Source organism: Hyalella azteca, unplaced genomic scaffold, assembly GCF_000764305.2.
Source record: "Hyalella azteca isolate HAZT.00-mixed unplaced genomic scaffold, Hazt_2.0.2 contig16248, whole genome shotgun sequence".
NCBI lineage: Eukaryota > Metazoa > Arthropoda > Malacostraca > Amphipoda > Hyalellidae > Hyalella > Hyalella azteca.
In genome coordinates this window covers 266859-290529 of record NW_025946074.1, presented here as the reverse complement: position 1 = coordinate 290529, position 23671 = coordinate 266859, and the positions used below count along the sequence as shown (strand labels likewise).

The 23671-nt window shown below is 35.5% G+C and overlaps 1 protein-coding gene across 1 annotated transcript; it reads right to left on the bottom strand.

The window, feature by feature from the left end:
• Positions 1 to 996: 996 nt before the first annotated feature.
• LOC108677739 lies at positions 997 to 12517 on the bottom strand. The gene is made up of 5 exons (XM_018166009.2): positions 12405 to 12517; positions 6806 to 7742; positions 5915 to 6111; positions 4031 to 4197; positions 997 to 3712 (listed from the first exon to the last, which is right to left on the bottom strand). The coding sequence occupies exons 2-5, from the start codon at positions 7576 to 7578 to the stop codon at positions 3002 to 3004; spliced, it is 1848 nt and encodes a 615-aa protein (XP_018021498.1). The 5' UTR covers positions 7579 to 7742; positions 12405 to 12517; the 3' UTR covers positions 997 to 3001.
• Positions 12518 to 23671: the final 11154 nt, after the last annotated feature.

Sequence of the window (23671 nt, the reverse complement as noted above, 5' to 3'; positions counted from 1 at the left end):
ATAAAAGCAGATAATTTAAAAATAAACTAAAGTTGAAATAAATGAACTTGATTGTCATTCTTTGTTAATTTGTAATTAGTAAAAAATTGAGATACTTTTCATCAATTACTTCGTGAGAACGACTTAAGGTATATAAAGAGAATGAGCAAGGTTAACAATATTGAATAATATTGATACCCATCATTTCCATTTATAACCAATTATAAATGATCGAAGTTTTGAAACGCCAGGTAACTTTTTATATTTTTTATATAATTGACTTGATTTTCCTTCAAATTATTAGCGTTCACAGTCACCGATCAAGCCGTTATGTCCAATGGACAACGTACACTCAGAAAAAGAAGGGATATTTTGTCCAAAAAACAATGCAATTTTTATCCTATGTTTGCAATGTTTTGTCCCCATCAGGACCCAGTTTTGCCCGGCAGAAGGGCGTATATCAGTGCTACGTCTGCACTCTGCATGCGCTGTGTATAAGAAAGTACGTCACAATTTGGACAACATAGCCCATTGATTAATTTGAGTGTTAAGCAGTCAATGCTCACTAGCTGATGCCTTGTTTCAATTACAATATTGTTACTTGTAACATTTCCTTGAGCTTCACATTACCTAATAATGTGCTACAGTCACTAGCTTGTATAGTTTACATAAAATACCGCTGAACTTCTGGAACTTTCTCTATCCTTACATGGTATGATTTAATGAATGACTGAAGTGATTGCCGCATTATTGAAGAAAAACTTCACATTTTTAAACGGTATAAGTGCGCGAATTTTTTAAGTGCTTCCCGAATTTAATAATTCAAATTTTCGAATAATATTTACATTTACATATTACATTTACATATGAAGAGCAAAATGAAGATATAATGTTACCACGTGGTGAAAATCGATGGAGAAAATATTTATACTTTTTTATGAATAAGCAATGTTTGGATGCGGGATGGAATTTGACAAGAATTACAGGATAAAATAAAATTTACTATACATTTTTAATTTTCTTTTATTATGTTAAAAAAAGAAACACTCTTACAGTTAATCTGAAAGCGCTTTAAATTAAAAAACAAACAGGAAATTAACTTGCTCTTAATTTATGAACAGCTATAAGAAGGCTCTCAGATCGGACCATATGGTTCGTCGTAGAGTAAATAGAGGCTCTTTCCTTGTCATAAATGTTCATCTTTGCACAAAATGTCACTCCAGTCTCTAATCGAAGACACACAAAACAGGTCAATTCGATTCATAAAAAAGTTCACATGAAATAGAGCATAACTAATGGAACTTTATTTTTACTAAGTTGGTAAGTTCTGATGAATGGCGGCGGGGAAGGACGCCCGAATTAAATGTTTCGTGGATATCGATAATAACCAAAATTATTTATCATATTTTCTTCGATTTTAAAACTTTCATCGAAATTCCTCATAATAGATTGATGCTAAATGTAAATATCGACATTTTTTTCTTACAGGGTAGCTTGAATAGTTATTTTTATGTGCTTTATAGAGTTGCCGTGGTGTCACCGGCTGCTCCTGTGTCTGAGATTCATATTCAGCGATTTGATCTACGGCGGAGAAGGCTGAGTATGAGTATCAATGTTTGTATTATTGTTTTTTCAACTTAACAAAAATAATGATATATTTTCATGTATACGAGGATAATTTTCGAAAAGATATTCCTTTGGAGAGTTTCGAAACGTTTGCTCCATCCATTCCAGGAAACGTTTTAATTTTGATTTCATCCTTAGTTTCCTGACTATCGGAACCAAATTTTGCATTACTCATTACTTTACTCTTAATATTTATTGACATAATCGTGCAATGTTGATGACGGTAAACATAGTTCTTTCAAAACCACGTGCTTCTCCGAAGTTGTTGAAAATGACAATTTTTTACGATTTGAGACTCCGAGCCCTTACTATGGTTCCTGAAACTCGCGACTTTATATGTGCGCTTGATTAAATAATAAGAATATTATATAATATGAAGGAACTGAATTCCGTATGATTTGAAACGTGAAATTTAAAAGGTATTTTGGGAACAGAATGAGTTACGTAATAACCAGCAACACGCTAAGTCAAATAATACATTAATTGGGTGTAAATCGGGCCGACACATTGCGTAAATTACATAAATATGTTGGACAGGACCTTAGCGCGTCACTGAAAAAATCAATCAGCATTTGTCATTTATATTAAGGCAATTACGGTAAGGAATTAAAATATTATTTACAACTTAGGTGCATGGCCTAGCTAAAGCATTATAATGAATATATATGAGCGAATAATACAGGAAACAGGTGTGTTAATATGTTGTATCTATAGATGAATCTAAGTGCATAACCTCTACATGAAATTTTGTAATATTCTCTGCACTTATTGCTATTTCAGACGTAATTGTAATGGTTTATACAAGACAAATTGTAGAAAACAATCTCATAAGAATGTCGACACATACTTATGATCTACGTATCACATTTGCGTTGGACCCATTCATTGTTTATAGTTGCCGAACAAATTATTTGTGTGTTACTTTGCAACATTAAAGTGTTTAGTCGTTATGGAAATTAAAAAAATGCCGTAATACAAAACTAAATTGAATTTATTATATTATATTTTCACACACGCGTAGTTGACCCTCATTCATCGTCCAGTAAATAACGTATCGCATATCTAGAAGCATTAACCCATGGGGTTTCCTTATGCATAGTTTATCAGTTTCTAATACTTGCGCAGGTGTACGTTTTCACTAAAAGATGTGCAATATATGCATCAAAATCAATTTATCCAGGAATTCACACTTATTAACCAGAAAGACAGCGTTTTATTGTACTAATATAATAATATAATAGGTCATTTTTCCCATGATATAATTTTTTTGAATATACATTAGCAATTATTAGGTAAATTCAAATGCTTCCTTGAACTGAAATAAGAAATGCTACGGCAAAACTTCTTATGGCAATAAAGAGTAGCTCTTGACTATTTGTAGTTTTTTATCTCATAGCTACGGCGCTGAAATTTTCCTTTGGTCGAGAGGAGTAAGGGTAACTCTGCTGTTTTTCCGACCGTGCTCGGCCAGCGCCGTGGGCGGCGGAGCGAGAGGCGTCGAAAGCCTGGATGGCAGCGAGTGATGTAATGGTCTGCTATTGATGCTTGAGAAGACACTAGGAATATCTTTTCCTTTTAATAGCTGTACCGCGTCAGAAGTAGTCGACTGTCTTCGACCTGACTCTTTGTAGGTGCTGGACTCGACTCCTATTGGAGCAACAGGCTTCCTTGTGGCAAGTGAACTGCTGCTGGCGCCTGAACCCTGCACGGTTTTAGCTCCTATAGGATAACTACCTTGCTTCACGAACGTCGTGGCCTTTGCAGCTGCTTGCGCCTCCCGTAATATGTCCAAATCTGTGAATTGTTTCGCATCTACTTTAACAGATTTCTTCTTGAAACTTGACGGTAGTGAACGATGGTTCAACAGGAGTGTATCTTTAGGCTCCGTGATCCTATTGCGTGCTGGGCTCATGATCTTAACTCTGCCAGAATCCATTGTGTTTGGTCGAGAAGAATTGAGTCTGGCCAGTGACGTGGCAAGCGATGCTCCGATCAGAGGAGGACGATTTTGGTCCGAGCTTTTCGGTGCAGAAGTCGGAGTGTTTGCCCTCGCAGGAGTGACGTCCATGTCTGAGCTCTGGTCCGTATCGCCTTCTGGATCAGTTGCCTGGAGACCGAAGAAATGTTAACGATAAATAAGGTAAGAGCTTATAAAGATAATAAAAGTATTGAGGTACTTTATGAGGTATGATACGCAAAAGTCTATTTTTTCTCATATATCGTGTAATTCTTCAGTATGAGAATATTCATATACTATATTAATCCCTTCTTTTAGCGGCTTTCATGGTATTCCTGTAAAACCCATATTCAACGTGAATTAACTGTCATTATTTCGTTTCAAATCAGAATGAATTAGTAACGAAATTTTTGGTCATTCACAATTTTGATTCCTACAACTGAGAATGTTCGTTTTAAAATATATTACTGTTTGCTGTTTGTTGGCGAGGTCCGGGGCGCTGCTGGGCCTGTAGAGGGAGCCCTCGGGGTCCCCAGGGTCGCCGCCCCCGGCGCTCGTCAGGTCGTCCAGGGAATTCAATCTGCGGATGCGGGGCTTCAGCGCCTTCGCCCGGTCCCTCAGGATCATGGATGCTTCTGTTGATACATGAGGAATTTGTTCTGTTGAGTTTGCTGAGGGAGACATGAACATTTCAGTGCTTCTGTTGATACATGAGGGATTTGTTCTGTTGAGCCTGCTGAGGGAGACATGAACGTTTCAGTGCTTCTGTTGACAATTGAGGGATTTGTTCTGTCGAGGGAAATGCGAAGACCTCGGTCTCGATGGGTGAAATCCACGATAAGGAATTGATAGACTGAGAGTAATTATTTAGGCATTTATATATTAATTATTTTCATTGTATTAAGTATTTTTGAACCTTTTCTACACTATTGCTGCAGATCGGGAACAGCTGGCTTTTAAAATTTGCTGCTCAACTTTTTCAGTAACCCGCAAACCAGCGAAAATCCGCGAATGATTTTCTTCATTAAAAGTTCATAAATTAATGAATCTCATCGATTAATGAATATTCTTAAGAATGTTTATGGCTGAAGTGGAGCCGCGTTTGGCGAAGCGCAATCTAGCGAAGGAATGCTGTAAGGGACATTATTCCTAAAGACCGTGCACGGATGTGTTTAATCACATGCCCGTTTATGCTTGGACAATTACTAGGAAATTATAAAAATTCAGGGAATTTAATTATGATAATAACTATTAATCTGATAATTATTTACGTGAAATTCTTTGATAGGTGTCAAAAAGACTATATTTTTACACCATGCATTCTAAGATGCGTAAAAAATCGATAATTGAAATACTCTCTAATTTAAAGTTAACAACGAACATTTTTTTAACACTGCATTATCATCATTTATTTCGATGTTTCAGATAATTTCTGATCCGATTTAATACTATATTGATAAAGAGTGAGGCACAGAAATCTAAGCTTAGATCGCACGCAAGTTTGGCTCAAGCTCCGCTTAATTGCACGTGTGAGGGATCGATGTCCCGAGGGCAGACTGGTGTCGGCACGAACACTTCCCTTGTTCATTGAATTGTTTCACATACACTGTTCAAAATAACCGTGAAAATTGTTCCACATGCACTGCTCAAAATAACCGTGAAAATTGTTTCACGTGCACTGTTCGAAATAACCGTGGAAAAACGGTCTGACTGGCGTCCTAGTAACCAGCCACCTAGCGAAATTAAAAGTAAAATTTAGATATAAATTTAATTTTGTATGGATTTCTAGTGTTAAATTGGGAAAAAGTACACGTTGTTGTGACACGTTGTTTTTTTACGTGCCGGCCGTTCCTTGAAATGCCGAAAGACCGTTTTTCGGCAATTTTTTAACAATGATAGAGATTGAAGGATATTTCAATCACTCTAGTGAAGTGTTATTTCTTCAACTTTTGAACGCTAAAGTTTCGATTGTAGGTGTACTATATGCTCGATGACGCGAATGCAATATTAATAATTTTAAGATGGTTGATTTTGCATAATGTTTCCATATCGCAGATGTCAAAAGATTTCCTGGAGGTACTGCAGCAGTTGGTCTAGTAAGAAACAGAATTTTACAAGTGCAAAATATTTTTCAACTGAATTTAACCCGAAACGACCATTTCTTTCAGTCATGAACCAATTTTGCGTTTTCAGGCAAAAAGTAAGATTAAACATGATAAATTAACTGGGTAATTAGTGTTTCGAACTGACCAGAATTATTACTCTCAACATAAGTTAACTGAACATGACCGTATTTAAATTCTTCTTAATTATACATTTATCACGCTGGATATTACGCAAAAATTGCCTTACCAATATCCAAGTTGTTCGTATAGTTGACAGACAAGTGTAGTCCTCCAGTAACGAGCGCAGCAGGTTTCGTATGAGAAATTTTAGGCAGGACTGGAGCGTGCAGCGCGGGTTCTTTGACCATCGGCGTGAGACGATGAGGTCTTTGCGTGATGCCTGTGCCACCAAGCCCTCCTGATGTTATCAAGCTGCCACTCGCCCTGCAATGTCACAACTCAAAGGATAAACTGCGATAAAAATTGTGATCATTGTTGCAGCTGCAGTATATACAATACACATTCACTAGTGTAGTTCGGCAGAAGTTGTTTTTTTCTTTAATGCAGGTTACATTGACACCAGAGAGTTTTTCTTATTGAGTATTTTCTTGTAGTTTTTATCTATTCGGCGAATTAGGCTTTTGATAGGACTTGAAAATTCATATATAAGGTCTATACGGGGAATTTTATTATATTTATACCGTTTCGAATGTAACTACATTCGTTATCAAGTAGAGGAAGAATTTTGCAACACTTGAATTTAGAATTTTGAAATGACAACGTTTCCAAGCAACATTTTTACATGACAACATACAAACATAAGGATTCATTCATGCATTCTGCGGTCATTAATCATACGCGAATAAACAGGAAAATTCTGCCATCTAATACTAACATAGGGTATTTTGGATACAGTTTAAAAATCAAAGTTACCAGAGCAGTTACAACGTCCTTACAAATCCTGAAGTTTGTAAATTTTTAGCTGAAGACATGCTTAATGATGAGAGCCTCAGCTATATCATATTATACTCATAAATATGTAATGCTAGGTTTTTGTAAATGAATGTTTAAAAGTTGAAGATTAATCGTCTTTGAGGCTGACAAAAAGAATTTTTGAATGCATAAATTTAAAACTAACCTTGCCTGTGAACTTTGCCTCTGGTTCCATTCTTCTCCGAAGACTCGATGTCGGCTCTCAAGGTAGAGTTCGGCAAGAGTCAACAAATCTAGTTCTGCTGTATCTGACTCCGTTAAACAGTTCACGTTTCCTGATGAATCTCCATTCAACGGTACTACACTAACACGTCTGTTGGATTTGTTCGTCCCTCTGTTGGGGTTTCGATCCATATGGGGTACAACCCCTGCCCCGGGTGTTGGTAATCGACCTTCCGAGCTCGCGGATTTAATTTTTTTTCTGGCGTTCGAGGCAGCCAATCCCCCGCTGCCCAAATTCCCGACAGATTTCGAGAGAAGTTCCGAAGAACCTTCAGTAGCCGCGAAGAATGAATAGTTATGCATAGCTTCGTTGTCTTCAGAATCAACGATGGACTTCTCCACTATCCCTCGGATGTCCGAAGGAAGATAGTCTTTGGAACCGTCCCCGTAAGTGACTTCTTTCCGGGACTTGTGTTGAGTCGGTGAATTTTTATGTTCTATGGGTGGAGTGGGTGTGGCTCTGCCTCTGTATGGATGCAGGTGAGCGTGCGGGTGGAATGAATTGTTATCTTCAGTATCAGTAGCGATGGTGGGTAATATGGTGAGCAGCATGAGTCTTCTGTATCGGTGAAGCTCGTGCATCATGTCAGGGTCGTTGGCGAAACGTCGCCGCCATAAGATATCGTTGTCGGGACCTGGCTGCGCATGCGTACAAGATTCTGCGATCGTCGTTAACGTCCGTAATATTGGTTTCATGTCAAACTTGAGCGCTTTTTGAGGTCCATTATATTCTTCATTCAGACAATGATGTGTAAATAAAAAATAATTCCTATGAAATGATAAAAATTAAGAAATGACCTTGCAACAGGTTGTCTACTCTATGAAGTAATTTTTAAAATGATAATAAACTAATATATCACCTGGGGGAAAGAAAGGAAAAGATAAATTATTAGTAGTTAGTTTAACCATAGCATGAAAGAGCGTCGGTGAAACAGCAAAGAGGATACTCATTCTTTCAGTAATATTTGCTAGATATTTCATAAGATATTTACGTGGACGATATTTACGTAGACGATATTTAGGTGGATGATGTTTAGGTGAATGTTGTTCAGGTAGATGATATTTAGGTGGATCATTCTCTAAAAAACGTTTGTCCCGTTTTAATCCGCAATGATTAATTATCTGTACATATTCAATTCCTTGAATTAAATTAGCAACACTATCGGTTATTATTAGTTCTATCAGATTTTTTGTCATTATCTACAATTATTATAAAATGGCATATTAGTTATTAATTAGTAGTCTTTTTAATTATAAATGTCCCCACTCGTCAAATGAGAATAAAATTCCATGTCAGCTAATTACCATACAATCAAATGAGAGCCAAAGGTTTAGCAAATCGTCTTGCAAATGTTCGCTAGTTTCTTCGCATAACAAAGACAACAGGACGAAGATCAGAACAATTCATTAGAGACTCGGAAACTTTATCATTAAAAAACGAATCTTTCAGTTTGTTATTTTGTTTTCAACGCATCTTATGTTCAACTGTGTGCCTAAATACGACTGATGGTTGCCAGGCAGTTGACTGAAGCAGTAACCAGGCAACCGCGGCTGATGGCTATTGGAAATCCATGGTGCGTTTGGCCTTTGTTAAACAAAACCATTCGATCCCTTCAAGATACGAATGCGGATACCTTACGGATACGGATACCTTACGGATACGGATACCTTACGGATACGGATACCTCACGGATACGGATACCTTCAAGATACGGATACCTAATACTTAAAAATTTTTCTTTGTAATGATGGCATTGTGAACGAATGATGATTTGTGCAATACGTTAACAAATTACAAATTAGTGAACTTCACTAACGATGAAATGCATGTGTTGGATTATTCGGCATAGTTTTGCGTAGCATATAAAGCAAGTGATTTGCAGGTGATATAAAGCAGGTGATTTGCAATAAATAATATTAAACTTCGTACAGAAAACTTGAAACTATAAGTCTGTGAAGGCAACAGAAATATAAACGAGAAGTAATTGCATACGATGATATTTAAACTATAAGCTCAATCAAGGCGGTATGCACCTAAAAATAATTCATGTTTTGAATTTAATTCTAATTTTCAAGTTAGTTTAATGATTACTAAAATTAAAGTGGTCCTTCGCTGATTAAAAGCTAAATCTGCTGATCGATGAATCAAGGCTACATTTCTTGCGAGGTCAGCTGCAATCTTCAGCCTTTGTTTAAGGCTGACCTAAATGAACAACGCTCGGCCTTTACCATCAATTGAATTAATCACAACGTTTGCAAGGATATTTGCATGCATGATTCATAAACAACGTTTCCTCAATTTTAGTAATTTTAAGTTCACGAATATTAAATTTATAGGTGCTAAAATTTGGGTTGAAATTATGTTAATAATTAAGGTCAATGGCTTGCAAGGCCGAAGTTGTTTCCTGCCTGGAAAAATTCAGAACTAAATTTATATTTTATTAATAAACTAAATTATAGTCACATAATTCTTCATATACGATAAAATTAATCATGATTAACCCTCTCAACATCGCATAGCTCAATTATTTAAGAATAAAGAAATAGGACATGCCAGGACACTGAGACAAATATGTTAGACTTTGTACAAATAACGATGCATCTTTTGCTTTCACGTGGGTCATCCTGCATTAGTTTGGCTCGGAAGTTACGCATATCTTTGCTGCATGGTTGTTCTCTGCCCGTACATTGTGTAAGAAAGTGTGTCCTAATTTGGACAATATTACAATTTTTATAAGTGTGGATAGTAATTCCACAATTCTGCTGCAGTTCACCGCAAAGGCAATAAAGGAATAAAAGGCTGTAAAAAGTTAAGTACAGCTGCCAGGCCACGTCAAACAGAGATTATTTCAAGCTTGGAGTCCTCGACATTGATTGTGCCAAGGCCTTGTGAGCGAAGCAAGTGTGTCAGCGAGGTCTGGTCACGACAGCTTAACAAGTGGGTCAACGTAACCTACATAACGGAACAACTGCAGTACATTTCACATGAACGTGCAACTGCCCATTGATCTTATATTGATTGTTACGTGTCATCTGTGACGTGCTTTTGGTGGAAATTAAGCTGTTACACGTCATGTGACGTGCTCTAGGTGGAAATTAGGCTGTTATACGTCATGTGACGTGCTCTTGGTGGAAATTAAGCTGTTATACGTCATGTGACGTGCTCTAGGTGGAAATTAGGCTGTTACACGTCATGTGACGTGCTCTTGGTGGAAATAAGGCTCTATGAGAATAAAATTACGACAAGGTAACGTAAAATAACTCACCATTTTTGTTTAATCATCAGTTCATTACTAAAGTGTTATTTAGAGAACAACGATGATATAAAAAATAAAGATTATGCCACTGATTTATAACCATGGTTGTCCAACAAGCCACTGGTCTCCTAGCGGGTGGATCGGATTTCTACTCAATGGATTTAACCCTCTACCGCCTGACACAACTAACCGGAGCAATATTGTCACGCGCCTACTTCCCAAAAAGGATACGTTCTAGTGAGCGCAAAATAACTTGCACTGATGGTTGCACTGATGGTTGCCACGTACGACAACTTCAAAATGTTCTCTGTTGCGTACAAACCTCCTCAGGTTGCTGCACTCAATAGTTTACGTATAATTTAAGTTAAAGTTATGTTCCCGGAGAGTGAACATCGGCGGTAGAGGGTTAAAAACCGGAATGGATCAACTCTGAATGTATCAACAGGCGGTCCAGTGCGTGTTGGATAATTGGACTTTCCCGCCCTTTAAACAATTAGGGAGTATTTGCGGGTTGCCGATAATAGAGTCTGGAACTTGAATACTAAAATTTTAGCATCAATGTTCAGTAAGTATGATTTGTGAGTGCCTTGATCTTTTTATGCTTATAATTGTCAGAAGATTTAATTATAGGTCAAGTAGCCTCCTTTTTGAGTACTATTAAAGTTCAATCACAGTTATTTAATGTGATAATTAAATTTCTTTAGTTGAAATCATTCTAGTTTGCAATATTTTGTTTTAATTTGTTTTTTGATTGATTGAAGTTAAATTTCCTTATTTGAATGCTCACCCAAACCATTAAACGTACCGTGGTGAGTTTAATATACGGCTTCTCTTCTGAATGTGGTAATGGTCAGACTGGTTCACCAGTGAATAACTGAATGGTCAGGTTGGTTCACCAGTGAATAACTGAATGGTCAGGTTGGTTCACCAGTGAATAACAGAATGGTCAGGTTGCTGCAGCAGTACTTGACTGCATGGATTATGTATGACTTCACATTCATTTATGGCACATGTCATCATAACGAACAGCTTGCGTTGAAATATATGTTTGGCCAAGAGACCATATTTCAGGCCAGTATTTCCTGCACACATTAAAATTAATGGTTCATATGTTCCAAATAATGGCATACTTGTTGCAGTTAGCTGTGATCCGCCTTTTTGCTGGACCAAATTGATCATGATACCCGCACAAGCTCAATAATGCATCATTATTTTCACAATATCTCACTTATTTTTCTGATATTGGCTTGAAGTATTCATGTTTCGCTGCTCTCATGTTATGTAATGTTCGTCATCGCGTTCACATTCAAATAATAAATGACCTTATTCATTTTTTAGTACGTTTAACATTTGTCGAATGAATTACCTATGCATGTTCACTATTATTATTATTCATCAATAATAATAGCAACCTTACCTGCTGCCTTCAAATTATCGTCTATCGCACTTTCATTCAGGCTTAATTACGATATAATTGATTCATTTGATGTTTTGGATGCATTAGTTTTTTTCCAGTTTCATTCTAGACCCAATTTAAATACAAACAAATTAATAAATAAATCAAAATCTTAATCCTCCAATTCACGTAATGTTTTTGACACTCAGTCTCAATGTGTGGGCGAATGTCTACATAAGATATAAGTACTCAAAAGTATTTCAGAAAATTTTTCCTTTATTGTAGAACTTTTAGTCTCTATTTAAATTTATTATAGATTGGCCAGTATTCGCACTTTTGTAGTTATGATTCATTCATTTTTACGAATACAGAACAGAATAATATATATTCTAATAATATAAACAATTATTGAACAGAAAATACACTTAACTCCCATAATAAATTTTGAAAAATTCTTTCAATTGTGTCAGCTTCTAGAAAATATAATTAAATTTTGGGCGCTAATTCCGCAGACTTTTCATGCGACTCCCAGATTTTGGAGTAGATATAAATACATGGACACCTTTCGTTTAAAAATAACTTATTTTTTATTATTTATTTTCCCAAGGAAATATTCGTGGAAATTCGTCTTTAAACACAATTTACCTTTAAGCCATTCACTTCATATGCACAGTTTGAAAACTCACTTTGACATGGATGAATCAACCTAACAATTTCCACTTCCATAACAATTCCCTAAGCACCATGAAAGCTTATGAATAGATGATTTTTATTTCTTTGGGGTTAACATGATTGCGTGAATGTCCAGGCAACGAACAATACAGCCACAAATTAGAACTTGCTTTTTTATCTCTACACAAAACACTTACCTCAAATTGAGCAAAATTCAGACACATTGTAAAAATTCACAGGAATAAAAGGCACGAGTATCATTCACCTTGAACACAATGTATTGCACTGGTGGCTTTGAATTGAGTTTTCTTTGGTTGCTATGAAACGAAGCTGTTGACCTAGCCACTTATTTGAGGAGCGGCGCACGACCTCCCACCTTGCCTCCATGAGTGGCACTGACAGAGGAATGCGTGCAGCCCAGCAGGTGCTAACGCGCCGCGTCGATCGCTCCACTTCCAGGGCATGATGGGTCGCATACCTCAGCCATGTGACCGCATAACTCAGCCATGTGACCGCATACCTCAGCCATTTGGCCGCATACCTCAGCCATGTGGCTGCACACGTCAGCCATGTGGCTGCATATCCCAGCCATGTGGCCGCATACTCCAGCCATATGGCTGCATATCCCAGCCATGTGGCTGCATGCCCCAGCCATGTGGCCGCATGCCCCAGCCATGTGGCTGCATATCCCAGCCATGTGGCGACCTTGAACAAGGAAATAGAAACAATTATTTTCATCCTGCGAATAAACTTACTAAATAAATTTTTTCTCTCTTAAATACATTTTATAGTTTTACTGTGAATGCTTTCACTAACCGTCAATTCTACAGAGGTTTGATATTTGGTAAATTTCATGTCACCAGAGTAAATTAAATCAATGAAATTACTAAATACTTATTAAGTTATTTATTTCAGTAGATGACATCAAAAGTTTTCAAGTACCGTAGAAAAAAGTTTTAAGTACGCTTTAAGCAGTAAAAAGTTCCATATGTTATGTCTTGGAGGACAATCGTGAAATTCGTAAGCAAAACAATCATCGTAGGCAAAATATTAACTTCAGGTGCATTATAAGAATGAATTAATATCATTACTGACAAATAAATTGTTTTAATATTACTCTCAATGAAATAAATAAATTTATTAAAAATGCTGTGTTTGTTGTTGTGAAAAGATTTAGAAGTGAAATTATTTTTCATTAGATACTGTAAAAATAAAAAATATTATGAAATATAGTCTTCCGGGCTTCCTATATATGCAGTTAACAATAAACCATAATTAAACTAAAACTCGTATCTTCCAAATTCTTTGATCAAAGGGTAATGACAACCAACGCGTTTAAACATTTTTATTTCATCTACGGAACAATAGTTAACGCGACGTCTGGTCTGATCGGGGTGAAATTTTTCTCAAACAAAACAAATAACTTCCATAACTTTTATAAACAATATTGAGTTCAATCCATATCAGAGAAATCGATATACTATAGAAAATTAATTGAAAACAGTCAAAATTTCGGCACTTTAATTGGTTTTTAAATCATGTACGATCTCATCGCAATATCCGCTATTTCTACCAAGAAATTTCTGAGGATCGTAGAAAATGGAGTAGAATAGTGGCCAATTTGCTTTTATTAAGCTGAACTCATAACCCAATTTGTATCCAGAAATTTTTTAATTGATCAATTTAAATTGTAAAGGAAATTTTGATTTTTAGTTTCGCTTTTCCTCATTGCCCCTGAGATCACGGCTGCCCTGAACTGTTCGCTATAGCCTGACATTTAGATTCAAAATTTCAAAATCAATTCAATGTTACAAGTTTAGACTACGGAAAACCAAATTTAACTAATTGCATTATTTTCATATCTACTTTATTCCTTCGGTACATAACGTTACGTTCGTACTCATGCAAACAACTTTTTAGACCGAGAAAATAATTGCAATTATCATGGAATATGATATTATAAACAATTATAATAAAAATATATTTCTAAGGGGTCAATACAAACAGTATTTCGATGTTCGCACGATCATGACTTTAGACCAATTATTTCCGAACGTACACGACAGAATACGGAAGTAAAAGCACAGTCCATCATTTTTTATATATCAATAACGGAGTTTTTTAACGTTATACTTTACAAGAAACACACGCGTTCAAAACACACAACATTTCACGACCAAAGAACGAACAAGAACGGACATGCTAAAGACATAAAGTTACCCTGGCAACATCATATTATTTGATTCCCGTTGTGAACTTAAGTTTGCAAAACTTATCTTTGCGCTTAAATTTACTTTTTTTCAGCGAATAAAACAGCCGAGAAAAGAATTTACGTGATCAGAGGTATAAACAAAATAAACCGAACGTGTTCCAGGTAAACATACAATAACCAGTCTGCTGTACAATTGTACATGCACAATTATATGATTATGATACACATCTAGTTTCTACTGACAGCTGCACTAGGGGGCGATTAACGATACTGACACAAGTACTACATTTGTTACACATGTACGCTCTAGCACCTCCTCAGTACAAACTACCTCAGTCTCGTTGCCAACGACAAAATTTTTTCTATCAAGTTTGTTTCAAACAGAGCTGAACATTCTCATTAATTTACCATAAATTGAGAGGATAAGATATACTGTAAATGTTGTTGTTCAAGCTAATAAAAGAATAAGTATTTCTCCTGCTACCTTTATCAGCAATTTTGGAATTATCTTTTAGCCTACATCACTGGTGTTAGGGTAGGTATATAATTGACTTGAGAGTGCATCAAAATTTAGCGGAAATACCAGTAAAGTCACAGGCTGACTAAAAATTAATATATCAGTTTAGAAATAAATTCGTCATTTTGAGGGTGTAATTTCACAAGGTCTTGCATGAACCGTATCCCTGCTACGCCAGCATGCGAGCCTGGGCTTGGGTTAGTGAGTAAGCCTTGCAGAAGATGAACTGTAATGCACGTTTTTCTTCTAAATTTTCTAATGTTTTAGAGCACAAAACAAACCGACACATCAAGCGTAAGAATGCAATTTAACAATTACCTTAACACTGTTTTAACATTATTGCAAGCTGGACAATTTCTTACGTTGAAATGTGAATTGAAATTGCATGAAAAATTTTAACGAAAATTACAACTTGCAGCACGGTTCCTATACATATACCTGAAAATATTTGTAAAATAATTTAATGACTTCACCAAAAATTCAAAATTTTATTATAGTCTGGCAATTTTTGGTTGTATTATAAAAATTTCACCGTCGTCTCTCACATAAAAAACAACTTCGATGTCATGCCTTTCATTTAAAAGAAATTTCAATGCCATACCTCTTATAATTTAACATTCGGCCTACAATAAAAAATTCAAGACCTATTTCTCATTAGAAATAATTTTGCGTGACTTGCTTCTCATTAAATAACTTGACATTTTACCTTACATAATAAACAGTTTTCTCCTCTCCGACAAGGCCTCACTAAAAAATGTCCACGTCATGACTCTCATTAAAAATAATTTCTTCGTCTCTTGCTCCTGGTTAAAAAACTTGACGCCTTCAAAATAATTTTTTGTATCGCCTAAAAGGCCTCACCCATGAAATTTATGCCTCAAAAGCGAAATAAAAAGTGTGCTACAGTAACGAGTGCTGCATGGTCTGAGGCTGTGGTCGCCATGGGGTCATTGGGTTAGTTTGCTCTTCTTCTCAGTAAATGCCCCCGAGTAGTGAAAAATTTTCAATATAAACATGGTCGTAAAATAAATGGCCTAACTAGCCAAAATTTTATAGTATATAATATTTAATATGATCAATATAAACAAGTTTGGCACGGCTGAGAAGTTGCAAAGGAAAATTATGGAAGCATTTAGAAGATAAGGATTCCTAGAGAGCTTGATTCAGTCCCTAAAAATGTTGATAAGTTGATTCTGAACTTATCGTCCAAATGCGTATTTCAATATATAGTATTGCAGAAAGTTTATTCTACTAGAACCTACACAAAATATTGTTTGATAAGCGATATATTTCTTTTTATAAGGAAAAATGTCAAAAAAAATTATTCGGCAGTTCTGGTCAACTGCTGCAATCCAGAAGTAGTAGAATTGCTCGATCTGACACGTGCAACGAATTTAACAATGTTGTTATTTTATATTATTTATGTCAATGAAAAGATGATCATGTTATCAGATGTTAAATAAATATTAAAATCATGTATAAAAGAAAATCATGTTAAATCATTAGACGATGACGAGAAAATATTGGTTTTCCTTAAGAATATCAATTATCTTACAAAACTGCCATTTGTACGAAATTTGTCTGAAAATACAAACAGAAACCAAAAATATGGACAGAATATAAGTATGAATTATTCCGTCATTCACAAAATGGAATACAAAATTTTTCTTATAAATAGCTAGTGAAAAAATCCTCCCAATAGCACTGAGACAAATGCGTGATATTTTATAGATATACCGATGCACTTTTCGCTCGCGTGTGGGTCACTGTGACATAAATTGGTCCGGTAAGACGGGGTATCAGTGCTACCAACATGCGTCGTTAAGACAGTGTCACAATTTTGACAACGTGATCCATTAATTTTTCTAAGAGGTAATGTACCCATCGCGATGCCTGGTCCTTGCTTCAATATTTTAAGTCTTAAAGCTAGATTATTATTCTTCACTTGAATATTATTAATCTTAAATCTAGCTTATTATCAACGGTGCACTTAGCGCTATGGAAGACTTGCTAGATTTTGTTGCCTCTGGCAAAATCCGTTCGCGGGGAGGCAGGAGCAACGCTCTCAGAACTGCTTATCAGAACCGCTTTTCTGAACCACATTTTAGAACCTCTTTTTAGAACCGCTTTTTAGAACCGCTTTTCAGAACCGCTTTACAGAACCGCTTTTCAAAATCGCTTGTAGAATCGCTTTTTAGAACCGATTTTCAGAACCGACTTATCTTCCGAGGTGGGGCTCAAATTGGATATAAGAATGTTATCTTATGTGTTCATGACCGGGAGATAGTAGATTAGTTTTTCCTGCCAGCCAGACGATATAAATCTACTTTGAATTAAATGTATAAGTTCGTTAAAAGTTTGGTGAAGCCAGTTTATAAAGAATTTAGAAATTTAGCTATTAAGTATTACATCTACAAGGAATGTGGAAGGCCCGTTATTATTGAAATATTTGAAATTGCGAAACATTTAGTAGTGTAGATTTTAGTAATCGAGTTCATGGCAAGTTAAAGTTGAAAACATTGGACTATATTGATGAGGTGAAAAGAATGAGTATTAAATATGTTCAAGTAGTTGCTGTGAATATACTGAGGTTCAGAATAGTTTGCTCCTGCCGCCCGTTCCTTACATGCTACAGGTGCTGTCTCTAATCATACGGTACATATATTATCACGAATAAACTTAGCAACTTACATTTTTTAAGACCGAGATATATAAAAATATATTTTACAGAAGAATTTTGATGCCTTTTAGGCAAAGGTTGTTTTTGAATTGGAATGCGACGCAAATCACAAAAATTTTATCAGAATTAATTTCAATATAAATACCAAACACGTTGGTGTTATTTTTATATCTAGAATATCAGGTAATCTAATTCAGTGAAAATAATGACCAAATTTGTTAACAAAAAATTATTCATTAAATTATTACACATTCGATAAAAATAATGGCATATGCCCTGAAAACATTGTTTCGGAATAGTTGACAGAGCCTTACATACAGAAAGTTTTTTCAAGGTTGATGACTTCATTTCATAAATGATTTGAAAATCATTCTTATGACGAACACTGCTTAATTTTAAGAGAATTAATTCTAAGAGACACAGCAAGAACAACTAGACATATCTAGTATTAAGGACTGATGGCTGAGAACTTTAGTTTTCTGTTAAATTACTGAAAGCCGATTGAACGATATTGCCCATATTTTGTTAAACTGAAATGACTTTACACATAAAATATTTCAAATTTTTGATTATACATGTTTAATCTCATGTAGAATTCATCATAAATGTTTTATTGTTTTATGTATGTTATGTTTATTGTGGTATTCTCTCACAACAGAGGCCGGAAATATAAAATAAGACAGTGAAGCGTGTCCAGAAATGGTCAGAAAACGCTTCATTCAGAGCCATCAGTCCCCTTCTCTATAAAAACTCTTATCAACCAAATATTTTTATTCGAAAATTTTATTCGTGCATTTCTTCGGAAGCCAAATGAAAATTAAATCGGTAAACATTTGCAAACAACCTGTAATAATGATTTTTTTGTCAATAAATTTTGTAAAATTAATCTAGCAATTCAATACTGTTACAAAATTTATTTGTACAGGTTTTACTGACGCTATATGTTAACCGCAAACTGCCTTACCATAAATCTCAGTTCGAATAACTTAAATCTCAACTAAATTACCCTAAATCTTGACCCAGATTCTCTGGAAGGTTTCTCCTGAGCTTAGTCTGGATGCCGTAATATTTTACACATAGTTTGTTTATACGATTTATTGCGTGTACACGATTTTTAGCCGACCAGCAACTACTGACCCGAATTAAAATCAAAGACAAATCATTGGTTGCCTGACGACCACAGATCAGGCCTTGATTTTTAACTGGGTAGTTCTGCATCGTGGCAACATGGCAAAGTCATAATTATTTCAGATTCATAGATACCAAAAATTCAAAGTATTAAGAGTACATTTCAAAAGTAATTTTTTATATCAACAATAATTTGAAACTACGCAACTTGGCTGCCAAATGACCTTCCAACGATCAAGCCGTTTTTGAAAACCAACTTTGATCACTAACAATGAACCTTGATTTAAAGAGAGTATTTTCCATATTTTAGCTACTCGAAAATTTCAGATCAACAATTTTCTTATTTATTTGAATAATTTTTTAGTCAATGAGCCATTAAAACAATTATTTGGCACAATTTTCTCAAATAAAAAGCTTCTTGCGGTCCATGAATTTACTCGTATCACTCCTGGTAAAAGTTTTATTACAAAACCCTTTTATGTTTCGTCTGAATTTAAAATCGTAATTTTGGCACATTCACTATAAAGTCAAGTCTCCACGTAACAGCAGGCTTCCACACCAGATGGGATGAGGCAGCCTTGTGTTTCAACCACATGAAATGACTGAAAAAAGGCGTAGATAAACATGCTTGAAATCTGCGAACGATTGTTATGATCATTCGGCGAGTTTATAGATCTTTTGTGGCGAGAAAATAACTTTGAAAAAGCTTTACTTAGCGAACACATATCCTAATGACAGCAATAGCTACAAGGAGCAAATACAGCAGCAGTTAAGCAAAGACCAGACAACATGATATGTTAAATGATATGCAACAGACATAGTGCCTTAACATTACTGAACACACTTCCCGACTGATGTTAGGTCAAGTGATGCGTGACTCACATCAAAAATTTTTTTGTAGGATGAAGCCGGAAAAACGTATTTAATAATGTTAACGCACTAATTTTCAATTAAATGATATGAATCTTATTATCTACATCATGAACAAGATATCCCTATTGAAAATTTCAACTGTTTTTTTTTAAGCCATCGAAATGTCAACCATTGGCCGTTAAAAACTCAGTTGGTATTTTCATTTGAGAACGCAAGTTCGATGTAAATATAATTTTTACAGGCTGGAACAAGCTAACTAAATAAGAGGCTATCAAAGACCAGTCCTCAATCGTAAGCGGATTGTACATGGCCGACTTTTTTAACGCAATGTTCGTGGTTTAAGTTATTGAATGTTCGTTTTTTAAGCAACGTTCGTTAACCTAAAAGTTACGTTCGTTGGGTTTAAGCAACGTTCATTCTTTACAACAAAACAACGTTCAACGTTCAATTTCTTAGCAATGTCTATTGTTTTTAAGAAGAGTTCATTCTTTTTCGAAAATGAACAAAATTAATTCTGGTGATCAACCTGCAAATAAACTCCGGTTGACCGTTGTCAAAGTTAATTATCACAAGATCCAATCGTACGAGTTGGCCACACATAATCCGCCAATAATTACCAATAAGGAAAGGTCCTGTAACACTGAGAAAACCCATGACAAAGCTCGTCACATTCGAGACAAAGTTCTAGAGAAGAACTGTCTTCTCTTCAGCCAAATCTTGTCTCAAATCCCACGAAGCTGGCCACGGTTTTCCCGGTCAGTCGGTGAAGTGATTACACAACACGAGCCTCGTTTACGCTAACGATATGCAGGTTGGAGGTTGCAGAGACGCCGTTCAGGATTTAATCAGGTATCAGATAAATGAAATTTATGTTACATTAGATTAACAAATAATAAAATGAAATGTTTAAGATTATGCAGTTAATAATTTTAGCCAAACACAAAAATTTAGTAAGTTAAAACCATCTTATTGTGGACATGGGGATAACGATCTTTGTGGAAGCACTTGCGGCAAAATATATTAATTTTTTTTTGCCACACTTCGGGAGTGTTCTTAGGACAGCTGCAAAGTTGGATTGTTTTACAGAATAAATTCTTAATAGGAACTACTGAAAGTTTTCAAAGTATGCAATGGACGCCTAAAATTGAGCACAGGTCAAAACTGATCACATACAAGGCATCTATACTATTATTCAACAAATATTAGGACATGATTTGAACTTCAGAAGAGGCCTAGAAACGAAAAATTCCTTTACTGCGACCAAGCTACGACCACAGATGGGAATTTTATCTCAATTTAAAGCTGGAGCTTAAATCCTTTAAATAAACTTGAAATTTAATAGAATTTTGCTTACTTAAATGTCAAACTTTTTAATCGTAGCTCCAAATTCATCAATTTAAAAACAAAGTTCATAAAAAAATGTTTGATCTGAATTGAAATGGAATTTCCTGACTTCTGAACGATGTCTCTGGATAAGCAAGCACGAAAGAAAGCAGAAGCAATGAAGGCCGAGACCTTCACCGCCAAGAAGAGCTAAGCGATGAAGGCCGAGACCTACAGCGTCAAGAAGAGCTAAGCGATGAAGGCCGAGGCCTACAGCGTCAAGAAGAGCTAAGCGATGAAGGCCGTGACCTACACCGACAAGAAGAGCTAAGCGATGAAGGCCGAAACCTACAGCGTCAAGAAGAGCTAAGCGATGAAGGCCGAAACCTACAGCGTCAAGAAGAGCTAAGCGAAGAAGGCCGAGACCTACAGCGTCAAGAAGAGCTAAGCGATGAAGGCCGTGACCTACACCGACAAGAAGAGCTAAGCGATGAAGGCCGAGACCTACAGCGTCAAGAAGACCTAAGCGATGAAGGCCGAGGCCTACACCGTCAAGAAGAGCTAAGCGACAAAGCACGATGTCTTTGCTATTCCAGAAGTGGTAATAGTTACTATCTATCGTGTGTCGTTCCATTCAATACTATAATATTTATAGCCATCTTGTCAATACATGACTGTTTGCACAGTTTATAAATTCATTGGCCACAGGGACTATATATTCCGCATGTAGGTCGATAGACAAATGTTCGGCAGTACCGCGCACCGACGTACAATGCATAGAAAAGAATCCGAGACGTTTTGAGCCATAAGTAGATACTTTGCGAATATTTTAATGAAAAAATATAATAAGTAAATTTGTTTAAAAATAATATTGAGTTTATTTAACATATCAGCGCGAATAATTGTAGCTGCTGCTACAAGCTGGGCAAATTCGATGTTAACGCTAACAGGCGAGAAAACTTGCAGCAATTTAGATACGAAGCCAAATTGCTGCCTTAATAGCTTTAAATTATACATAAATTCCGAGTCGATTTGTTTAAATATAAATCGAGAAACTCAATCAAATTGTATTGAAACTTGTTGAAATTTTTAACTGTTCAGTATTTTTGATTTTTAAATTCCTTTACACGAATGGATGCAATAATTCAAAGCTTTGCTTATGTATATTATTTAATTGTTTAGTTTATATGCCAATTATAGCTATACAAATCTGTATAGTAAATAGCGAGTGTAACATGAAGTGTAAAACTGCAACAGCAGATCAGCCATTGTGCACAAGGCTGCATAATTGAAAAAGTGCGATATTAGGATTATTACTGCTAGTTGTGGAGAGCATAATATTGCATTATCCAGCGTGCTTCAAGTTAATGCTACTTAATAATGAATAGCTAGGGCTATAGAAGTGCAAGGAGAACGATGAACAGTTGAAACCAGCAGTGCAAAGCAACACGTACTGCAGTGCATAATAATTCATATTAAACATTGAAACTAACAGTGCAAAGTCCGTAGACCAAAATGTGCGAGTATAATAAAAGGTGCATTTTCTAACAAGAATTTAAGGTGCGAGTTTCATGCAGTGCCTTCCTTAAAATTAGTGCAGATTTCTTTACTTGAAACTGTGCAAAAGCATCGAATCAAACTACACTGAGGAAAGCATAGGTCTCGACAGTGTAGTGCACAACACGGTGAGAGTGTAAAGTATTATATATATTATGTAAACACAAAGTTCAATTAAACTTAAAATAACAAATACGACAGATCAGTGGTACAGGTGCAATTACAAAGAACAACTACGTTAAGTGCTTCAACTGTGAGGAGTAGAACAATACAATATTTAAACCTATGTGCTCGAAGAACAATCAACATGGACGAGGTGCATCGTTTAAGAACAATAGAACATTCTACTGTGAAAAGTGCAAATACAATTCAAGGATCATACAAGTACAAGGCAGTCTATACAAACTATGCATGTATACAATGTACGAGAAAGTGCAGTTTAGAAAGAAGCCAGTTTTCTCCAAAGCAATATTTGGGTCCAACCGAGTTCATTTCTTTATATAATGTGCAGTGCAATAATAAACTATGCAATATAATAAGATATCGGAAACACACATCACACTGATGAGTTCACGGGTAAGACGAAAAATTATTGAGTTTTAATAAGTATTGATGATGTCAATACTCGAGAAATACAATACAATTAATTATTACTCGTAAGTTCAAATACTCACAATTAAGTAAGATTTGTTTGCTTGAGATCATATAATTCTTATATTTGTATGTGTTTTGAATATCTTATTTCTTACGCCATCAAAAAACAACAGCGAATGCCTTCTGCTCTAAACAAATTTGCCGTTATTAATTGAATAATGTATAAACTAAGTTCTATGACATTATTTAGTTTTCAATGAGAGGATAAATAATCCGTAAGGGAAAATAGTTCCTAATTTTCCGTTTTAAAAAATAGCGTTCACATTTTCCGTTGAAATTTCCAATATTTATCAGGAATAAATCAAACGAAAAAATATATTTTCATCCATGTTAGTTTAACAATTTGTCTTCAATGAAGCAAGTGCAATAACAAGAAAATTACGAAGAAAATTTGAAAAAATTCTAAAAGATAAATAATACTTTTCTTTAAGAAATAATCTAAATTAAAAACTTTTGAAAAACTCGAGCATATAGAAACAATACGGAATGCAAGCGAGAGAACTTTTTAGAGGATGTTAAT